This window comes from Lingula anatina, chromosome 3, assembly GCF_051362555.1.
Source record: "Lingula anatina isolate TDL-2025a chromosome 3, LinAna3.0, whole genome shotgun sequence".
In the NCBI taxonomy this organism is placed as follows: Eukaryota; Metazoa; Brachiopoda; class Lingulata; order Lingulida; family Lingulidae; genus Lingula; species Lingula anatina.
In genome coordinates, this window is record NC_141769.1 from 28338959 (window position 1) to 28363239 (window position 24281).

At 36.7% G+C, this 24281-nt stretch overlaps 1 protein-coding gene across 3 annotated transcripts in view; it reads right to left on the reverse strand.

Moving 5' to 3' along the window:
- The window catches only part of LOC106171084 (uncharacterized), a 29454-nt gene extending 5217 nt beyond the window's left edge, over positions 1-24237 (reverse strand). The window contains exons 1-12 of one of the 3 annotated variants that reach the window (XM_013551215.2): positions 23901-24237; positions 15543-15617; positions 10620-10799; positions 4926-5224; positions 4294-4489; positions 3591-3667; positions 3072-3156; positions 2330-2507; positions 1773-1957; positions 1012-1164; positions 468-557; positions 73-207 (exon numbers count right to left, since the gene is read on the reverse strand). In XM_013551215.2, coding sequence (XP_013406669.2) covers positions 73-207; positions 468-557; positions 1012-1164; positions 1773-1957; positions 2330-2507; positions 3072-3156; positions 3591-3667; positions 4294-4489; positions 4926-5224; positions 10620-10799; positions 15543-15617; positions 23901-24018 — 1771 coding nt within the window. In that variant the 5' untranslated portion in view covers positions 24019-24237. Of the gene's footprint in view, positions 1-72; positions 208-467; positions 558-1011; positions 1165-1772; positions 1958-2329; positions 2508-3071; positions 3157-3590; positions 3668-4293; positions 4490-4925; positions 5225-6453; positions 9381-10619; positions 10800-15542; positions 15618-23900 lie in introns of those variants that run through there. The other 2 variants (XM_013551217.2, XM_013551219.2) reach the window with 2 other exon arrangements.
- Between the last annotated feature and the right edge of the window lie 44 nt (positions 24238-24281).

The window sequence follows — 24281 nt, forward strand, 5'->3', positions numbered from 1 at the left end:
TAAAATAGTTAAAAGTCTAGGAAAAAATTTAAACCCCCTTCAAAAGGTGAGTAAAGGTGCAAAGAGCCCTACTTGAAGCAGTTTCCATATTCTCTATATCAGCATTCTCCCCACTCTGCCATCTTTTCTTTTTTGGTAAAGTTGGCGTTGGCATGCTTGGATGTTGTATCTCTCCACTCTTCTCAAGCTCTAGCTCTTTTTCCACCTCTGAAAATGTATAAATTAAATATTGTTCTGAAAATACAGGCTAGGACAGAGCATACAGACTTAAGTTCTGTGTGTGTGTGTGTGTGTGTGGGGGGGGGGGGGGGGGGGGGGGCTTCAGCAGTCATATTTTCTCTACAGCATAAATTAATAATAAATTAAAACATGATATCTTATTGCTTTCAAAGTTGGAAAAAAACAACAAAATAACAAATAACAGCAAGTGACAACATTAAAAAGCACATCACTGTTAACATACATACCCTCTCCTATGCTGGAATTCTGGAACATGTTGTCAAGGTCTTCTTTTATTTCACGGAATGTTGGGCGCTCACTTGCCTCCCACTGCCAGCCTAATCACAAGACAATCATATCACCCTTGATGAATAATTTGGTAAAGGCCTCCAATCATACAATATATATATATGACACCATTAGCTACCATATGACTCTTAAACTGTGTACCACCATAATCACACACCAAGGTGACAAAAAGACCAAGCTACAAACTAATATTCCAAATCACTGCTAATTGCTGTTATCTTCAGGAAAACACTGCACTTGCAAAGCAATGTTTTAATGAACTACCAAAATGCTCTAATAATTTATTTCTTAGCAAAGGCATTTAACCTGGTGATAAACTGTGACATCTTTTAACATCAAACTTATATGCACTCACAAATAATTCCAAATAAACACACACACACAAACACACAAAATGTGCTCATATTTCCTCATTGGTAAGTCAATATTCTTAGGAATCTACTCTCACAACTGATTGCAGCACATTTAACACAATGAACTCACATTTCCTCATCAGTAAGTAAATATTCTCCGGACATCCTTGTGGTCTCTCCATGCGGTAACCACGCTCTAAAAGGTGGTAAACTTCTGAGAGATCCACTCCAGGATATGGCGACATGCCATACGTTGCCAGTTCCCAAAGCAAAACCCCAAAGGCTAAAAGTAAGACATGGTAAAATCGTATGCATTATATAGTTACATGTTCTATTAAACACATACAAAAACTAAATACCTTTTTTTATTGAGGCAAAATTTGACCAACTAAATCTAAGTGCAATCTAAAGGCAACTGCATGGCTTGTAAATCATGCTAGACAGGTAAAGGGGAACTGAGTTCCATACACTATACAAACTTTTTTCTCAATTGTAAACATCACTGCCTCATATATAAGATAAGAAATGTCCAATGAAGTGTAAAATACTTACAGGAAATTTTCATAACTTCAAAAACTCCCACAAATCACACTGTAGGCCATATTATACCACATTAACTACAGAGGCAACTTTTGAGCAAGGAGAAGTCACATTTTCCACTCTCTCCTTTCTTTTTTTTTTTTTTTATTTTGCCAACTTCCTTTTTAAAAACATTTTAATCTACATTTTAAGCCATATCTGCTAGTTCACTTTTTAGTAAAGTATTTAAGTGGGACATCTAAACAGACTCTTTTTTAATTTCCATGTTAACTACAGTTTCAATTTTTGATGCATTATTACATCAAGACTATCTCCAAAACTTAAATGGCAAAAACTGAAGTTCCTTCTTACCCCAAACATCAGACTTAGTGGAGAATGTATTATAAGCTAGTCCTTCTGGGGCAGTCCACTTGATGGGAAATTTGGCTCCAGCGTGGGCCTGGTAGGTGTCATCCTTCATCAGACGAGCCAGTCCAAAGTCTGCCACCTTCACCAAATGGTTTTCACCAACAAGACAGTTCCTGGCAGCAAGATCTCTGAAATTATCAGCACTAGATGTCAACACCAGGACATTTATTTATATTCTGTCAACAGATGGCTTTCTATTTCGAAACAGTTTTAACTGTAATGTCTCTGATTCAGAAGTCATATATACTACTGAATGTTAAACCAGTTAAAATATCTTTGGATAAATAACGTTACAAAGAATAACTGTCAAGATGAATATTAAACAAGGAACAATTATTATGATCTGTTCAATATCATTTCAATTCAACCATAAAAAATGGAAAATGCTTAACAGTGGTGTCTGCATATTTCATTTTTTTTACTCATCAATATTCATCTTCAAAAAGCAAAACCCGTGTCCACCATATATGACATCATACTTAATGAACAAACTGACCCACCTGTGAATAAAAGGTTTGTCCTCCAGGTAAGCCATCCCTGAAGCTATCTGTGTTGCCATGTAGAGTAATACTGTGGGTCCCAGGCTCTCCTGAGAGGAGTTCCGCAGAAAGTCCAGCAGATTGCCATTGGGCATGAACTCCGTAACGATGTAAAATGGGGGTTCTCTGGTACACACTCCTGTAAGGGTAAGATACAACAGGGTGTGACAAAAGTTTATGCACACTTATTAGATTACTAGATAAGGGTAAGCAACGTTTCAATACTCTTCAAACATAATTGCTCTTCTGTACATTCAAGGAAATATAGAGTAGACTCAGCATAATTCATAACTTAAGAAAATAAATTATTGTATATCTTGAAAAAATCTGACAGCATGGATTTTTTTTCTTGGGTATTAACTGAAATAAACTTTAACATTGCCTAACTTGAATCTCTGTGTAACTCAAAGGGATTTCCTGGTCCTATGGTGTCTGAATGATGCAGAGTGTACTGTGTAGGGTTTGGAAATAATGTAAAATTAAGGAAAGGTCTATTGATCCTGCTATTGTTTAGATACTGTGCAGTTCTCCTGGAGATGGAGTAATGGTACTGGGAGATTTTGTATACACTAATGAAAGGAATTAGAATGCTTATTAAAACCCTGCATATCTTTCTGGCATCAATGAAACTGTGGCCTCAATGCACACATTACATGTTGTCAAGTCACTCAAATGTAAGTATAGAAAACAGCTGCCATGTTACCTAAGAGCTGGACAAGATTTTCATGTTTCATTTCTTTCATAATGGCTGCTTCTTCCAAGAAATCCTTCAGTGCCATGGTGTCCTCCTATAAGAAACAAACAAAGAATAAACAAATCTTCACATCCAGAGTTGTTCAACTTCAAAACGTTACATGGAAATAAATGTAACATGATATCAAGAAATAATCATCGTAAATTGCTTTGTTTTGTAATACAGTTTTACAGTATAGTGTATTGTTATAATGAAATATTGGAAGATATCACTCAAATATTATAACCAAGATGATAAGGGGTTTAATTACATGGTAAATTCCAATCATTTTGATAAACACAGATAAAACCCCACTCACTTAAAATACAAATACATTCTGCAGCCTTTCTATAGATTTCAGATGTTTCACCCAATTAAAAAGGTGCTCTGTTCTCCACAACAAACTACCATTTGCCATCCAAAAATTGTATATATTCTGTTAAAGGCAAACTTGATAAGTATACAATCAGTATATGTACTTTTTCTTACCTTCAATGTTTTGACAGCAACAATTTTGCCGTATTTCTTCCACACACCTTCATATACATCCCCATACTGGCCTCCACCTGAAGTAGATAGCATGGTTTTATACACATCAGAAATATCATAAAGATGAGCTAACACTACTAATTATCATTTTCATAATTATCACTTTTTTTCTTTCATTCAAATCCTCTTTGTTTGCCGATTGGGCTAATTTTCTCTTTTGATATCTGGACCCTGGCATATCTCTACTGGCTGATTCTTAATTTTTCCACCTCTTTGTCAGATACAGTACTCAAACACTACCAAAAGTAAGTCTAGTCCTGCACTGGTGAGTCTCAACAGAAAATAGGAAAACAGAAAAAAATATTTCAAAAACTGGAATTTTATTGCAAATGCATAGGAATAATTCTGTTAGTAAGAGGGTTTCCCAACACCCCTAACAGAGTCTGGGGTAGCGCTAACACTCGCCAATTTAGCCAAATGCTAAAACTGCTGTAAACTGGCTAAACAAAAAGGGCTTAATTTGACTCATTTGAGCCATTTGGATAACAAATTGACAAAAAAGAGATGATTTGGCTAAGTGAAAAAAATTGCTATCGCTACCCCAGAGAGTCATATCGGTTTACCATACGTCTTTACTTGTGGTAAATAATACCATTTAGCTTAACAACAATCACCTAACAATCATCAGGGCAGTAAGCCTTACCTAGTCTGTGTTTCATCTGTATCTCAGTTCTCTCTATCTCCCACCTGTCAGGCTCTGGGCTCAGGCCGAATACTGTAGGTTTGTCTCTCTTAGCAGCTGGGTACAACAGGGTGGTGATCAGACCGTCAGAGTGCATAGAGTGGTGATGCACCAGTTCCGCTAGCGTGTTAAAGCGGTGCTCTTGGGTGACATACACCTGGAAAGGTGATGTGGTGAAGCATTACAGTGAACTGAGTGACTAAATTCATTAGTAAATATTGATATACTCAATCTTATGAAAATACATACACTATGTAATCTTATCAAATACCTGACGTGTTTACATTACATTACATATTTACATCTTTAAGTCACTGAACTTCTTTAAATGATAAATAATAGCTTGCTTACATTAGTTTTTCACTGGTGATACTAGTTGTAACTATTTTCCCACATCAATGCTCCAGTTTGCAGATAAAGCATCTGCCAACTTGTCACAGTTTATGCATTTCTGCTCTGGTAAGTTGTTTCAAAATAACAGGACTCTCATAAAACATGGCACAGTCTATCTTACACCTTTCATTTAGGCCTTATTGTATTGGACTAATATAGCAAGTAAAGGATTTCTTTTTCCTGGGTGTACACAATTTTACCTTAGAATCGCTGTCTTCACTAATCCTATAATGATACACCCTTCCTTCATAACGTAGAGATATGGACCTCTGGCCCGGACTACTTTCACTCTCGCGCACCAGGAAACTCCCGTTGATCCCACTACTAAGTAGATACTCTGCTGCGTTCCTGGATATAGGGCCATGGTACCAGGAAAATTTGTCTAAACTGTTGACAGGGGCGATGTAGTTGCTGGGCACCCAGCCCAAGGCATTGGCTTTGTTCTGGACTTCACACCATTCTCTCCCTTTGTTGTAACTTAGGATCTTCACTTGTTCTCCTGGAATGAATGAATGAATGAATGAATGAATGAATGAATGAATGAACAAAAAATAAATTAATAAATAAATAAATAAATAAATGAAGAAGAAGAAGAAGAAGTTATAGCTTAGGATCTTCACTTGTTTTCCTGGAATAGACATTAACAAAAAAATAAGTAGTCTTAATTTAGGATATTCACTTGTTCTCCTAAAACAGATGTTAAGGAAATATGATGAAGAAGAATTATCAATAGGTAAAACACATTTTCTCTGGGTGTCCAGTCATTTTATTTTCTGTCTCTGTCACATCTGGAAATCTGCACTTATTCTACTTGAGAAGAAATAAACAGAAAACAAGGAAACACAATATACATCAAAACATAATCAATGTCCTCCCTATGTCATATCTGCGTTAAATTTTTTCTCCTGTTCTTACTTAACAGTAACAAGAAAAAATGTAAAACACACAAGTATGGAACATATAATTAGATTGTTTGTTGGAAGCATTTGGTGACAAAAGTTGATTTATACACTGTATAAATATATAACAATTTACTTTTCCTTCATCTTTTAATTAAATGGTCTACATTTTATGACTTTTTGGCATTTTGCATTCCGGGAAAGGCAAAATCAACATGTCACCTAATGTCACATCACAGCAACAGTCAAAGTTTGTTTTTTTTTCTGCTGGGGGGGGGGGGGGGGGGGGTCGTCTATTTGTCAATTGAGTGACATCAAAGATAAAATAATTTTTAAGTTAGGTATAAAAATGTTGTAAAAATGAAACCTGGTAACAAACAGGCAGAGATATGTTGGAAAGCTATTTACTTAACAGTGCTTGGCACTTATGCAAATTCTCAACCTTCTGAAAAAATCTACATTGCCAAATTCCATACACCATTACATGCTTTACTGTGTTGAATTTTGTTTTCAGCTAACTTTACTTCCCAAATTTTCCAGAAAATCTTGGGTCAACATTGTAGTGTTTCATATAGATAACAACCGCATGTGCAGGAAGAAACGGATGTCAAACTCATAAATTTTGCATATCCACAAAACAAAATCCAATAAAACATTTTATATAGCTATGCTTACTAAGCCATTATGTATGTATTGTGCAAACATAAAAATCATGTAAGATGCAGGTGTAACTTTATGGTACATAAGAATATTACTGATTTAAAACTAACACGGAGAGTACAAATAAATCCCAGAGCTATCCGAGACATCTGTACACAGACACACATACCTCTACTAAATGATCCCATGGTGCACAATAAAATACCTCGATATGTTCATGGATCTGGATTAAAAACTATAAAATCCTTAAGGCACAGTTCCTCCGCACTCTGACTAGGTCACATAGAGGGTGAACAACACTTTGTAGATGCTTGCATGGCTAGGTGTGTAATTCTCTTGTGAAAATATCCTGACTGTGACATCACAAATACTGTGCGGGACACATGCAGGCTGATAATCCCAGGAATTTATTCACAGCAGTGTGATGTGTCTTGTCACAAAGTTCACCGTCTATATTCATGTGCTTGCTTGGAGTGAATGCACATGTGATGCCACCTTTTAAGGTGATCTTGTACATGACACAAGTTTAAATTATCATGAGATTGGTCACTATTTCCTTGAATCTTCAATCACCACTCTTGCAGCTTTCCTTCAAGTTAATTATTACTACAACATGGGCGGTCTGATTAAATACTTAGCACACTCAGCCAAATTTGCATAATTCTATATGGGTACTGCTATGACAGTATTCAGGCACTTTTCCTCCACCTCAGCATATCAGCATTGATGCACAATAGTGAATATCTGGTTGAAAATACTAGTATCTTAATTGCAGTCTGGCCACTCTTCCAGTTTCTCCCTTCTATCCCGCTATGGCAAACCAGCAAAAAAAGATCAAAAATACAAATCCTGTTTAAGCTCCAGCATCACTCTTGGTCTCATATAGAGCTCAACATAGTCAGCAGCCTGATTCATGTATTTCGTGTGTGGTCACTCACTGGTCAAGCTACATCCTGGACAGCTAGGCCACTGGCTTCCTGCCCTTCCCCTGTAATGTTCCTGTACTGCTGAGAAAGCTACCGGGTATATTATGTAGCTGTCACTGGCTTCTTGCTCAATGTCCAGCAGTGGTCACTACCTTACAGCATCAGAGTATTGTGAAGATACTGGACAAAAGTTTTAATTGCAGCCCCTGGTGACCACTGATCACTGACGGATATCACTGTAATGATCTAAGCAAGCACCTGCCAAAGTGAATGCTTCAAAGCAATGCTGTCCCTGAACAGAGATATGGTCACCTGGTGTTCACAATTAAAACACAATGACTCCCAAGTTGGCCCTCTGTAATCAACACACCAAATCTTTTAAAGTACCAGGAGCCATACACTAAAGCTTTTCTCTTTGACAGTGTTTTGTGTTGTTCTTTAGACTGTACATATATGGAACAAAACACTGTCTCTGTCCTGAAAAAGCTATATGTCTATCTACAAACAGGTTTAAATGTACAGCACATATTAAAGGTACACCACGTATGAACATATCCCAAGTCATATGCAAAGCTGCCTTCCCAGGCAGGGTACCTTTAATCTATTGTTTCTGAGTTCATAAAATCCACATCAGCTCACACTGCCCGAGGCCACAGCACAGAGATCAGACTACAGGTTCCTGAGCTATGCTGAAGTATGGCTAGGCCTGCCAGATAATTACCCTTTGTGTTTGATTACAATCTTTAATCTTCCATCTCTGCATTAGGTGTGGATCACCAAGCCAATCAGTCAATCATTCCACTCCTTAAATCTGTACCGTATACATACAGGAATAGAACCGATACCAGTTATGTTTTGATATGGTGTCCTAGAGCTCATATACTCATGTACTAAAAAAATTTCCTAGTTCATTACTCACTTGATCCTCCATCCCCTTTTAAAGCCTCTAGCTCCTTAATCGACAATTAAAGCCCCTGAAAGTTCAGTAACTTTTTAAAATGCACTGCTGAGGTCAAACTGGAGTCTTCAAGGTGATGACAGTCTTAAATTACGTACACAAATAACAGCAATGGTCCAGTAATGTCAACGATGAGCCAATAACAATCTGCACTACCTGCATATCATATACACTACCTGCATAGCAAGCACCAAATATTTCTTAATTAGTGCATGTATGTATACCTATACATTAAATCTCTGTCCAGATGGGCATATGTCACGCATTAGCTCCTATCACAGCAAAGTTTTCATGGAAGAAGAACTCTACCTGGCAGAGAGCAGTAATCATGTGTAGTTAGATTCTACTCTGCTCACTTGACCATAGATATTCATCTAAAACATCTCAGCAGTACTCAGAACCAAACCGTGTCAGTTATGAGTTATGATTTCTGTGTATTTGCACTTATGTTCTGTCACATAAATCTAAAATCTCAAACTCTTCCTCGGTCCTTCAAAACATTTCAAAACTTTCTTGCTCCATGTGTTCCAGCTCAACCCCCACTTGCATGAAAGGCATAAATTCAAGTGTTATCTCTGAGATTCCAGTAGGTCCCTAATATAAGTGGTGACTTAATTGCACTCTCTGTTCCTGTCTTGCTGTGTATAATTTCCTCTGGCCAGCTGTAGTGTCTAGCACGCAGGTGCCCTTCCTCACCTGGCTGCAGTTTAACACACACTGCATCCGCCATTAATGCTGGCTTACTTACATTTTAAAAATCTGACAGCAGTTTTGGCACTATTCTGATAAAATTTTTATCCTTTGAATCTTTTTTTAAATCATATCAAAACTTAACAACTTTGATAAAATCTGCACAAAATTCTTTCATGAGTGAGTTTTTGTATTTAAAAATCCCCATTCACAACAATGTACTTTCAGTTCAAGCTTTTTAACTTCAACCAGACTTCCCACCATCTAACTTTCCTGCATCACCCTGGCACTTCTTTCATACAATACAAAGTCATAGTTCAAACACCAAGTTGTTTTTCACAATTCTTAACCACTGCATCCTTTCTGGTCCCTATGCTGCATAATCCTGGTGTCTCTGACTACATGTACTTGTGTGATGGGAGTAATTGCACAGGTAACAGCAAAAGGTGTTGACAAGATAATGAGAGGCAGCTGATCTTTGGTTTGATTGGTGTACTCACCTTGGTGACTCTTTCATATTAGCCAATGATTTTCATAAGTGATATGATAATCAAATGTTATTATCAATCATCAATTAGAAACACCTTCATTTTCTAAGGTTAAAGAGATTAACAAGCTGGTATGTGCCGATTTCTTATTTCTTTTTCAAAGAACTGTATCATTTCATAGACCTTATCAACCTATTGGAAATTCTTACTTGGCTACATAACGGATGCTTTAAAAGCAAACTTATGAATCAACAAATAATCAAATCTCTTTCATATAATGTCAGATTCAACAAACTGATACATCACTCTGTAGTGTGCTGTAGGTGTTTATTGTTTCATGATGTGCCAGGTCAGTTCTCCTTTTTTTTTTTCTTTAACTCAGCATATTTGGACTTTTTTGGGGGTCTTTTTATTTCATCCAATGGCATTCATTAGAGTTTTTTTTTTTGCAGAATAAAAAGCATTACAGACATAATGAAGTTTTTTCCCAAACTTACAAAGGTAAGAGTTTATCTTTACTTCTCAATGTTTTTCATTATTTTTATAATTATTTCTTTAAATCTTTTCCTATGTTCCTTTTGGTCCACTGGAAATTTCTAAGAATAACAAGCATAATGTTACAGACATAAGCAATATCTTCTTTCCTCTTGTGTTCACCTGGCCCACTTACAAAACACAACACACATATACAAAAACAGTTAATTTAAAATCCACGTCTTGAGCCTTCTAACAGCCCACTCAGGCCCTGCAACTGTGTTTTAATGTGCATCATAATTTATACATGTAAAATGGTGTATATGTAGTGACCAGGGGCCTTGCTCTGTATAAAGGTAACTGTGCTCCTCCCTAGCAGCAGCATGTGAGCCAGGTGTCTACCACATCTGACACACTTCCAAATGTATTGAGAAACTTCCATTTAAGTTTATACTGATTATTATTAATACATAATATAATATGAATGATTAATTTGTGCAGAATTCTGCCTGGAGGTGTAGATCCTAATAAGCAAATGGCTATCATTAAGCAATTATCATATGTTAGAACTTGCAAGATGAGTTGAATTTATACATATATAATCCATGAGCGAGAATTCCAATGAGATAGATCGATCCTGCTACTATGATAAGGTTATGGGAACACATTCTAAGATATAACACTTGAAGTGAAAAGGTTATAAACTTTTCTTCAATTAAAATGCATAAATACTGCATCATAAAAGCAACCTGCCATTATTGCCAGACCCTTGCATTCGTGATGAGAACATTCTCCTTACCTTTACTTAGAGATAACTGATTCTCCCCACCACTTGAGAAATCATAGAGAGCCACAAATAAGTTTGGATCCTCTTCGCCCTGTGTGAAGGACAATAAGTTTTCCTTTGACGTCCATCTTGAGCTGAGGCTGCCCTCAAACAAGGGGGCATCTGGGAGGGGACGGGTCTGCAGCAACGCCTCTGAAAATAACAAAATGTTACAGTTAATATACACTCTTGAAACTTCCTTAATGCCAGACACGATAATGTAATTGAATGACTAGTCTTACTTAGACACAATGCATAATAATTCTAGCTTAATTACTTTTATGTCAAATCCATATCACATTGATAAAATATCAAATATTATTTGGCTCTGAACAGGTGAAAAGGTCATTTGGAAAAAAAAAAAGTGATAGATCTTTTAATAGGATTCCAATTTCCATAAGTAAGTTGCTAAATCAAAACTTTTCACTTCTAATGCTCTTGCAGTACAAAGCACATGTTATACCTGAGAGATGCATCTATACCCTGTGTTTGAACAGTCCACTCGAAACACTACACTAAATATCTACAGTTACTTCCTCTCATTCTTTTTCCTCTCTGATGCTACAGTACTATTAGTAAAAGCTGTTACACATCAAAATGCAGTCTCTCTCTCTCGCTCTTGACATAATGTGTATACCTATATACCAACAGTCACCAAGGGGCGTATAATGTTGCAGCTGACGCCATGGGACTATGTGACACTAGTTTGCCATCATGTAGACTGAATGCGGAGTTCATACTAGTCAAACCTGTGCACTCTATTTTAGGGATAACACCACTCATAATATCCAGCTTCCATGTATGTTTGAAGAGGCATGTGGATGGACATCATGAAAGACTGGGTAAAAATACGAAGTGGTGGTAGTGGAGGTGGGGAGGGGGGGAGCTGGGGTACTGGTAGGTGCAGATTTAGGCCGTCCTTTGGGTTTTACAGAAGACGGTCAGATTTTCAAGTTTACATTGACGGGTATCTAATATTTCCTGTCGGAAGATGGTAAAAAATAGAGGATTGATCAACAGAGATAACTTGGAAGACTGTCAGAAAATATCTCTGGATCTGCCCCTGACTGGGGCTTTAAGTCTGTAAAATATAATGAATCAACAAATTTTCCTCTGATATACTAGTACTAGTATGCATGTTTGGAGTGTCAAGGGATTGGTTTGCTTTGAATAATACAGTGTGAACACACATACAACAGGCCAGCCAGGTTTGGCAGTTAGTCTAGGGTATTTTGCCAGCACCTACCAAATAGTATCCTAATGGAAATAATCCAAGACAGCCCAGACTTGCTACAATTAGCTTAAAATCATGAAATTGCAAGATTTTTGGAAAAGAGGCAAAAATAACAGCAGAATAGCAAGTTTAAACGAATAAATGGTGATAAAATACACTGTTTTTTTTTTTCTCACTTTGGAAATGACAAATAAATGGTAAAAACAGTCAGAACACCATAATGACACGAAAATTATCATTCTTTCTCCCTTCTTTTGTTAAAAAATTAACAGCTATTTTTGAAATATCAGGAACAGTGCCTCTCATTAAAACTCATTGAAAAACGGAATAAAGGTGTCAAATTTTTTATTGGAGTTACTTAGTTATTCCTAAGATCTAATAAACGGTATATTAGATCTTAGGTTATTCATTAGTTCAATGAATAATAACACCAAATCAAATGTAACTTCATACATTTTCCATGCAAGTACAAATCTACATACCCAAAAAATACGTAACATTATCTGCGGAGCTCAAAAAAAGATCTGAAAACTGATCTTCACTCATGTCAGCTTCATATTCCATAGACTTGATCTTTAGTATTACATTGTAATTCCTACTCCAAACACAAAAGTTGGTCATAAATTTAACAATGACCTAAAGTTATAACGTACATGACTATCTGTTGCATGGTTTGCATACTAAACCAGTAAAATATAAAACAGTTTAACCACAAGTTCAGCTCAGCAACAATTGGTTTTATATCATATAAAAACATTCACAATTGTGGTCTACCTTCAAATCCTCAGGTCTAAGTTAACATATAAAATGTGGTATCCAGGGGCAGATCCAGAGATATTTTCTGACAGTCTTCCAAAGTATCTTTGTTGATCCATCCACTACTTTTGACTGGCTTCCGACAGAAAAATTAGACAACTTCAATGTAAACTTGAAAAATTCTGCCCCTGATATCTGTTTGTATAATATCGCTGGCTTGAGTCTGTTTGATTTCCGTCTCTAGTTTTTTAAGCAAGCACAATTATATAACAATACAAAATGCACGCTCAGTGATATCAAGGAAAACAAAACGTGGTCTATATGGTACATTTGGTCTCTGGACCATTAATATGGCCTAACGTTACAAAGGGACAGAAGATTTACCAGTATGTTTCCTTAGACATGTGTTTTAAGTTGTTTGGAATGCTGCCGAAATGGTGACAAAATACTTTGCCTTGTTAGAACCACTGCAGACCTCAGTCCAGGATGTTGTAAATATTAGGACTACCGTATGCTATGCGCAGTTTTAATGTCAGAATGTGTTAGATGTGAATGGCTGAGCTGATACATAAACACATGCGGCATTAAGTTAGATGTGACTGTAAAACCAGACTCAACTAAATGAAGACAAAGTTGACAGTAAAATTCTACGTAAAATTATTGTCATTCCACAAATATCACACATCTAATTTTTTTTTTTTTTTTAGTCTGATCAAAATTAACAGGTTATCCTCTGTATTATTATATATATATATTTTTTGTCTTTTTACAATAATGCAAATGTTAATAGTCTTGAAAAAATAAGAAGATAATTGCTGTGAAATTTACTTTAAATAGTTAAGAAAGGAACTTTCAAATGATATGAAGAAACGTACAATCTTATTTTCATTTTTCTTTGCTGAAATACATGGCATATGGTACCCAATTTTTCAAACCTGTTGACAAAAAGTACACAGCAAGTAGGCTAAACATGAAAAAAAGTCTTGAAACCACTAAACTGAAATTGCAATCTCAAACATTTCAAACAACTGGGATAACAGGCAATTTCACTACAAAAGCAGTTCCAAAACAAGTAAATTAGTTAATTGCCACCAGATGTCTCTGAATGAGGTTTTTGCCAAGAGAATCCACAGCTGTTCCCAGCCGTCTGCCCCCTGTGACCTACAGATATTGAGAGCTATGAAGAGCATGCTAAGCAGGCATCTCACCATGTCTGCTTGAACATAAATATGCCTAGCACAAGTCTCTGATTCCTTGAATTCAGTGTCTGTGTCAATCAGTAATATGTGCTATGTCAAGCATCTGATTCACTGACCTTGTATGTGTACAATGGTGAGAGGTAATGGAAAAATATTAATAATATTCCAAGCAGCAGATTCAGACAGTCAGATTACGGAAACAAAATTCTGTCCTACTACTGCAATTTGTAAGGCTGATGACGAGAAAAAACAACCAGTCATGTAAATTTATCAGTCTTGATAAAGACATGATTCACTGAACTTGATTGTGCACAGTGTTCGAAGGTGGGATGGGCGGAACACTTCAGGCAGGGACAATCCCACTGCACTCTCAGAAAATACCAACAGGATTAGAAACTGAAACTTTAAAATATTTTCAAACAAGTAGGATAAGGGCACTATTTATACGTACCCTGGCCTTACTGCATGGTGAAACACTGAGATGGAATAAATAAATTGATGCATCATAATATAACCTGGGGAATATATCCTGTGCCAGCTTCATTGGGACTTGTGCAGTGTAGTTATTAGTGGTTTAATTGAAACAGTTGCTGAAGCAGGAAGCCAGACCTATCTGTCCATTACATGTGTTTAGAAGCTGTGGGTGAGAGATAGAGAGAGGCATCCAGGTGAAGCTGTACATGCTGAGTGCACCACTCAAAAAGCAATAAAGAGTAAAGAACAGTCTCTCTCTCTTTCTCTCTCTCTGGTCAATACATTAAGCAGCAAAATCAGAACAAATCTATCACAAAAAAAGCAAAAAATTATTAAAAGTAACACAAACACATCACACTCTAACTGCTAGTACATAAGTTTTTAAATGACATACATCACTTTCGTAATTTTTATGTGCTTATCAAAAAAAGAGGGGCATACACTTAGTAATGGAGGCTAAAATCCATGTTTATACTCTATGTTAAGAAAATATATGCCTTAATCTAACCCCCCTCCCCATTCATACAGTTATTTTGGTTAGTTCATCTCACTTCACAACGGGCATACTGTATTTTACCCAGGGTTTCAGAGAAGGTATTCAGACTAACAGATCCACAGAACAAAAATGGCCAACCAACATTTATTTTAAGCAGAGCCAACTTATCCACTGATGGTCTCCCTGTCTCCACATGCACCATCCTTGTAGGGGTCTAGGAATTAAACCCTTGGACCCATGCTTTAATTTGTTTAATAGCGCATTTGAAAGCAGGGACACCCTCAGTAGATTTGTCAGCTCTTCTTTTATGTCGAGTCGGCCATATTTACTCCGCGGATCAATAAGTCCATGGATTATCTGTTCTGAATGCACCCAGAAATCACTGGAAACTCTTCTCTATTATCAGGGTGCCTCTGAACACAGCTGACAATAAACAGGCAAAGTTCAGGACACCTGTGAAACTCAGGGTGATATACTGAGGTTACAGGGTTAACCCACGCCAAGAAACTCCCAACCATTGGTCAGAGCTTCTTGACCACACCAACAGAGCTCTGGTGGACAAGACAGTTGTTTAATAGTTCCAGTTGGTTATCATGGACACTGGGTTAATAGCCTGTGGTTACCAGCCATGCACCCTGGGTAACAATCACTTGATATATGTCACAACAAACAAATTTTCAGGCACACCCTGGGTTGCATGGCTAGTTTGTACACAAGCTTTAATAAATGATACCAGCCTTTAATTATTGGTCCTTCCCTGCTATTGGTTGTCCTAGTGTCTTTAGGGTGTATGATGGTTAAGTCTTTGGTGCCTGGAGGAAGGACAACAACAATCACAATGACCATGCATACACAAAATGATAACACATTAGGGAAGAGGCAATAAAATATAAGGATATAAATGATATACTTTATATAAAAACAAAACCCATACATGATTTCTACTTGTACAGTATGATTTAAAAACAAAACAAAACTACATAAAGTTGATGTGACATGCAAACAAAATGAGATGTGATAACGAAGTATGACAATGAACAAATCCATAAAAAGATTGAAAATATGTCTAAATAATTTCACAAAATGTTCAATCCACCAACAAAATAATAGTTAAAAGGATAACAACTGGTCATTTTGGCCAAAAAAAATGAATTTTCCCGGGGTAAATGGCAATTTTCCCCTTCTTACCAATGGTTAATGAATTCATTTCAACATTTTTTTGTAATAATATCTTAAAATAAGAGATTACTGAGTTGTTATCCCTTTTAAATATAAAATAGCTGAATGTTCAGTACATAACAGGCAGATGAAATATTGAAATATCATGCAGGGTATGCTTGCTAATGTAACCATGCAAAAACACAGAGGAGACATATCTGTATCATTTATCATGGGAACCTGTACACAGCTAAGTCCTGAGTCAGTCACTCCACTCAGAATTACAACCTTCTGTAGATTAATTTCCGTACCGCATGCAATGAAAACACAACATGCACTTGGCAAAGGAGGGGAGACTCAGAGGATTCACAGCAATGATAACATCTAAACTTAAGACTTATAAACAGACTAATTTTAATCTTTATATTTTGAACATATAAGATCACCTGAGCAGCTGAGCACACGATTTCTATGATTTTCAGATTCAATCCTCACTTTACTCAAATGTACAGGCTAACTGTCATGAAAAGACACCATAATTTGAACTAGTCAACTTCATGGGACAAACATTATCATAACTGAAAACATTTCATTATTTATTCTGGCAACATTTTCTCTCCTGTCAGTGTAGAAGACTATCTCTGCCAGCCACGGCACCAGACAGGTGATGATGTTATTACACCAGTCTAATACAAACACAAAGAAGATCAATCTTGAAGAAAGAGATGTAACTTTCACCCTGCTCAGTGACAGAATAAGGTCAGGTTCACACAAGAAGTAACTTGGACCAGAAAGGGATTTATGTGGCATAATATTGAGCAGATTTGAATAGAAAACATGGGGTGCAGATCTCCCCCGCCCCCAAAACATTCCAAGGCAGTTATGGGCAAATAATGAAACTAATTTGTAATAAGGCCTTGTGATTAGGTCTGTTTTAGTACTCGCACTTAGTTTGTACCCTTGAACTGTATCTCTACTCAGACTTCAAAATAAAGTCTTAAACTATGGCTGTCTAAAATCAGATATTTTGGTTGATTTATGTCTTGTTCTCCCGCTTACAACCCTCAGCTTTTGGCCATTGTGGTTTGACACATAGCTCAGGGAGAGGGAGCAAGGTTCTTTATCATAAGGATATATGTGCATGTGGGCTGAAAACCCTTGTTTGGAAGAAAAATCTTATTTACGAAAATTTCAGCTGGACAAAAAATTTAAACCAAAAACAATTTCCACAGCACCTTCAAAAAGGTAAGTAACACGTAAAAACTCCAACCTTCCTCAGTCAAAGGATAACTGATGATGTCAAAGACATACAAATTTAACCTTCTCACCAACAAAGGCGCTTCTGTATCTCAGAGAAAATGTCTATATTATACCCAATCATCCCAATGTATGTTATAAATCAGCAGAAAATAATATAATTTGTTAAATACACTTGTAATGAAAAATTACCCAGGCACTTGTCTTGTGTGGTATACTTGTTCTGTAGACAAACCGTACATTGTGGTTGACTCAGAAATAAAGGTATGAAGTCTACTTCCCTGTCTCATCTTTGTGTATTAGTGTTGCCAGGTGACCTACATTTAATTAGTCCACAATGTAGAAGACAGTCTCATGAGAGAGAGAGAGAGAGAGAGAGAGAGAGAGAGAGAAATCAGGGTGTTTTGTGAACTTGGACACCAGCTTAAATCAGGAAGTAACTGAAGTCTGCACACCATTTCACCTCTGAGATAAGACTGAGAGAGCAGATAAATGTTTAATAAGTTAATGCAATATGATATCACTTTTCATGTGTGATTTGAACTTCTCATGTCTTTGACCCAATCGTCAACATATCTCCAGGCCATTGTTTTATTGTGATCTATGCAGTTCAGTGTCATTTCACTAAATAGCACTTATTTATCTATGGCATGTCTTATCACATTACAGCATGGGTAAAACCATATACACAGACAACTGACTCAGATTTAGTGGATATATGAAGTATTTGTCATCAATAGTTCACTGTTAATGTTGCCATCATACCCAAATATGGAAGTCTAAATTATCTGAGTCCCATGAGTATTCTACGTGGATGCTGTTTACCACTGGTAATATGATTTTGATTCTTTGCATCAAGTCTACACTTGATTTGTCCAAGGCAACCACATTGTTATTATGGTGTACAGAGGACAAGTAATATTCTTCACCAGTCTATACTGTGGCAGGGACTTTTGCCAAACAGATCTTGATATTAGCTACAAAACATGTGACCACTAATATATGTATTTATATCTTAAAACAATACATCTGACTACAACTGCAGGTCATGTGTTGCCTTATTCCTTTTCTGCTGTCAATTTTAATAAAAGCAGCTAGGGTACAATTTGTCTAAGATACATCCTTGCTAGCATATACCACTTTACTAAAAACACATTTTTAAAAATGGAGAGACAAAGAATAATTTGTTAAACCTTTGATGATGACTAAAATACAACAATGATTGCCACACCCCACACACTGTCATCACTAACACACTGTCCCCACTATCACACTCCAGGCCTTTGTCCCATACCTGACTCTTTGTCCCACACTAACATCTGAATTTTTACCACATGCTGAAGACATTTTAACTTGGCTTTAGCCCAGAAATGTTGATTTGTTCATTGTTGTTTTAATCCACATATTCTTTGGGATCAAATGACTTAATTTAAATTTATCCACAAGGTATTTGAATGAAAAAAATCATACTTGGCTGACCAGGAGACTGTTACTACCCCCACCCCCCAAAAAAAAATGTGGTTTCACTCTGTGCAGTGCACTCTCCATCCTATAACCCAGGTGTTAGGAAATACCTGGCCCCATACGCCTTTAATCTTCCTTGAGACTACCACCTTCCCAAAATAACCCAGACTGTGGTGAGGCCTGGAGTATGTACAAGTGATCAATATCTTCATGATCAGTTTATAATCAGTATGTGTTAGCTCAGGGGGTGTATCAAAACTGATGTGGACCAGATGGTCCCTCTAATCCACTAGAGGGCATGTCAAAACTGATACCATGCTAGCAACTGTCAGAATAATCTTTTAAATTTCAGCTTATCTCAGGTACTTTGTATTACAAACTGTAATGACCTCATACCTGGTAGTATAACTTCAGCTTAGAAAGAACATGAAAATCTAATTGAAAAACATATAAACATTTTTCTCCTTTCATGCCCTGACTGCAAAGAAAGTATGTAATGTTAGGAAACACTGCCAGTGGCTTTTAGCACTGATGTGAGTTCAAGGAGTATTTCCAGGCGAGGATGTTTGTAACTCAGGACATCTTGAAGCCGAGTTCTCTTCAGCAGCTCCTAGATCTCCATGTGGTCAACTCTTAAATGAAGGACGTGGCATTTCAAACTCACTGAAAACTTTTCCAATGCTCCTGTTCCTAGTCTCACTGGTTGTACAATGCCCATAGCAGGTCATTTAGTATACACACAGTTTAACTTATTATGAAAAAAATATTGACAATGGAGCCATAATATTTAAGTCTTACTAGTAGCCTTTTAACTTTTAACCACTTGAAACATAGGTGCTGCATTACAAGTTACACTCAGGTTAGATGTTCCAGTCCCAACATCAACAGCGAGGACATACCAGCACATATTTTATAACATGTCTCAAGTGCCTTTAGTTAAATATGTGTCAGTTGTAAATGATCAAGCATATCTTATTATTACGAAAGTAAATAAGTTTGTGTAGATACAAAAAACTTTTGACTTCCCTTTTATTTAAATCAAAATATCCTCCACAAAACTGAATTCTTGATATATTTTATAAGGTTAATAACATTCATGCAGCGATTGGAACTTTTTGAAGAATTTTAATCTTTGAGATTTATTGTAAAATCACTTGAATGACATAAGCCAAATTCTCGTAGCACAATATCAACCAGTGTCTGCCCACGGTTGACAAAGAAAGAAATTAAAGTGCCAATATTCAAATAAAGGTTCATCACTGTGCTTATACAACGTAACCAGATGGATTCGGTTAATCCGTACTTTCAACTAACCAAGAAGTGGAAGGCATAAAGTATGTTCCACAGAACACACGTACACATTAAACACTCTAGTTTAGCTGTCAGACAATACTATGTAATAGGGTAATGACTTTGTACTGCCTAACCTTTGTGGAAATATCAATTATGCTATGTAGTAGTTGCACCGCGGGATCAATGTGCGTGTGCGTGACAGTGAAATATGGGTCTATTATTATTATTCACCTTGTGAAGCAACCGGCACAGTGTAGGCGAGCTAACCAACACAGTCCATGTCATCTATCCTGCCTTGGGGGGTAAGGAAAGTAGTACAGACAAGCCTGTCACATGTTTATCAGTTAAATATGGTCTTCTGCTATACCAGGATATATGTATGCAAGTTAACCTCAAAAATAGTCCTTACAGTATCTGGATGGGTTCACTGACACATGTTCTGCCCTACCTCCACCTACTCCCCGCCACAAAAATATGAAGAACATTATCATGCTGTGAAGGAGTTGCTTTGTAATTAAAAGAGGTGAAAGTGGACCTTATTAAAATCTGGAAAACAAAAGCGATGTACTAAGTTGTGTGTTCAAGAGTTACTCTATATGGCAGTGCGTATGTGTTTTTGTGCCACTGTGTGTGTGTGTGTGTGTGTGTGTGTGTGTGTGTGCGTATAGAGAGGGGGGGGGGGCAAAATTCAAATATGTAAATTTATCTGACTGTTCTTTCATCCCCCTGCCCCCATCTTTCTAATTTCAAACTGATGAACCGCACGGCAAGGCAATCAACAGAAGTCACCTGCCCTAAACTTTATTGGTATTCAGTAACCAACTGGTTCAGTCTGCTGACAGATGGTGCCTCTTTTTTTCCACCCCTCCAAATCCGACTCTCCCTCCTGAGTATTGAATTCCAGCAAATAACAAATTAGCAGCTAAAGGGGAGTCTCCTTTATTGATCTGCAGTACAGATAATTACAACTCCACTAAATTATTCATCAAACTTTCCACAAAACATCACATTCCTATCTTCTAAAAACATACTAAATATACATGATACATTTTTGTAATTACCTTATGGAAAAATAAACATAATGACTTAGCTGTAATAATTTGAATATATATATCACAGTGAACACTGCTTGCATCCCAAAAGTAACAAGAGTTGATCTGTGACTATCACACAAGGAATCTTTCACATTTAAACAAACATCTAGAAAATTAACATTATTTAATGTATAACAAATAAATTATTCATGTTTAGTCTGGGATAGATAAATTGGTGCATTTTTCAGGTATTTTTAATTTTTTTTTTTTTGGCCAATGTCTATCAAAAGTGGCCACCCATTTTTCATCAAATCATCGTAAACATCTGGCAAAAATTCCTTACACTAGCACGAACCTAACTACTAGTAATATGAAAAGAAAAGTTCAGATGAAGATAATATATCCTAGCTTACTGTTAAGAGATTATCAATACTTGTCGAAAAATGAACTTGTATCTATAATAAACATATTTGTGGGAAACCGACTGACTGAGTTAATAATTATCTCTATTTTTTTACTGGGGAGAAAACAAATAACTTCAAAGACTTCCTTCCTAATCACAGATCCACTTCAAAGGCAAACTATTTAAAGTGACAGCTTCCGGGTTCCAAAATGCCTGTACCTGTACTCTTAAACTTTCTGTCTCTGTTCACAAGTTAAAGTAATACCCAGAAATCACATCAGCAACAGTTCCACATAACACAAAGTGACACTACTTGGGAGAAGGGGGTGTGGGTGTGGGTGGGGCTAAGGTGGGGGTGAGGTCCACAAAGAGGGTGAAGTGGAGATGACAAACTGTATGATAATAACAAACTGAATTCCAACTTAACTAGTTTAAAACATATTTCCTAAAACAAAGACTGGCAAAAACAAGAAGATGACCTAGTAGCTTTTAATCACAAGTAGGGTGGGGTGTACGTCAGGAAGAATTTATCTTTGTATTACAAAAAATCAAAGGAAATAACAAGTGAGGTATTTAAAAATTGGGATTTAGTCATATATCTGCCCCTCTCCCTTCCCACTAAGTCAAAACACAGCAGTATATGACGCGTTTAGTTTCTACAACCCCACATCAACACAGCTTAGACTGGGGGAACCTTATATGCCATGTAGTCTTTAACAAGAAACAGAGATTGTTCCATATTGCATGTTAATGTATTATCCATGACTAAATGTAATGAATATGGGCAAAGGAAAACTTCAAATATTCAATTTATCCTTGGTTTGTCTGAAAATATGTTTTCTTTTGCTAAAGTGAAAACTTTTACTTCTATATGGCAAATTAGTGTTTGACAGTAGGTAAAATGTATCAAGGATACAGACAGGGGAGCAAGTGGTTTTCTTCATTTCCCTGATTCTCAGAAGTAATTGATTTTTTCTATGTATAACACAGAGAAAAGCAATGTAGCATGGTATTGGGAACAGGTCATGAAGTTCTTACTTTCACTGCTTAGCTCTTGTATATAAACACATCACACAGAAAGAAGCCACAAGTATCAAAGTGCACATAGCATATTTTCTGAAGTCCATAAAAATGCAGCCAGTGACCTTGACTGACCCCTCACTGAGGCTCAACCTACATGCTACCAAGGACTGATACAAAATAACCAAATTCTCCCTAAAATTTACATACAATGTGCATTCAGATACCCTTTGTGTTGTATAAGGACACAACTGGTTGGCTGTGTACTGAGGCCTGTTCACATCAGGACTAAGTCAAGTCTAGAGGTTAGAGGTAGTACCACATTAAGACTGAGATATACAGTCCTATACTGAACAACCTGATTGCCTTGTGATGTTCCTAAATGAGTTTCCATGTGTACAGGCCTTACATAAAACAGTAAGAGATGTTGAGAGAATACTCGTATGTTGCCTTTGATCTTTGTCTGTTTGTAAAAAGCCAGTTTGCAGAATTTGCAGATTTTGAATAATGTATAGATAACTATATTTTATATAATAAATTTCTTATCTTTCAGGAATGCATGTGTGTGTGTGTGTGTGTGTGTGTGTGTGTGTAACTTGATAAATGATGAGACAATAGCTGAAAGCCTTACTTATTTTTAGCATTTCTTTTGTCCATGCCAATCTGACAGTTTATATATATATCATAAACTTATTAACTAGTGACTTTATTTCTCCTAAGCAATAGGTGTGTGCTGCAGTCTGTGCATTCTTTATAGAAGCCTTAGAATTAAATGCCCAACTTGATTTGATCTCTTTTATTTCATAACAAAGTGAGATTCATTTTGATTAAGTCCTTGCACTCACACCAAAACAACCCAGAGCCAGTGAGTTAAATTCATACAAGGGCAAAACACTTCAGCTTGGTCAAATGCTTGTTTTGTTATAAAGAAGTTGCATTATATATAAAGACAGCATTAGCGATGCAGCTTATAAAGAGAGCTTTTAAAGTCTGCTTCATTATGCAGTTCACCAATTAGCAAACAAAATGAAGTGATCCAATTCCAAGTCATGCTTAATGCTGAAAGCATACCCCAGGAAAGAGTCCAGTTTTGTCTGCCAAAGCAATTAAGCAGCATACATGTCTTTATGGCAAAAAAATAATAATTCATCCACTACTTGTTGATCAAATGCTATATTATGAGTAAATACCATCTTTTCAGGGGGTAGTTCCCGAATATATTAGATAGCAAAATTCATTCAAAATCATGAGCTCTCTCTTATTTGTCACAATGTTAAAATGTAAAATCCTAAATGGATATAACAAAGAGGGATTCCTAACATGAAATGAGTAAATCGATAAATCAACCTCGAACTAAGGCTAAGCCAGCATAATGCTTTACTTCCGCTTCGTACCGATGATGTAATTATCCATCAAAACAGAATCGAATACAACACTTTCGTGTATCGAAAGCAAGGGTCGCTTACCATTGTGTTCAGCAAATATATTCCCAGTGATGGGACCCGCGATCTTCGACTCCTTGCCTTGTTTTGATTTCTGTTTGTTGGAACTCCCCTTCCCCTCCTTAGCTTGCTGGGCACCCATTCAAAATGATCGTCTGGCACTCTGGGCTACTGACTAACCCCACTCTGTGACCATCGCTCAAATATGCTTGGGAACAACGAGCCAAAGTATTCACACAAAAAACTTCTCCAGTATTTACGTCCCCATTTGTTCCGGTTTTGAGAATTAAAAGAAATATTTTTACATATAAAAAATTTCTACTGCTGGCTCCGCCATTTCTAATACTAATTCTGGAAACGAGGCCAGCCACTTGCTACTACTTCCGGCTCTGTTCTGTGCAGGTG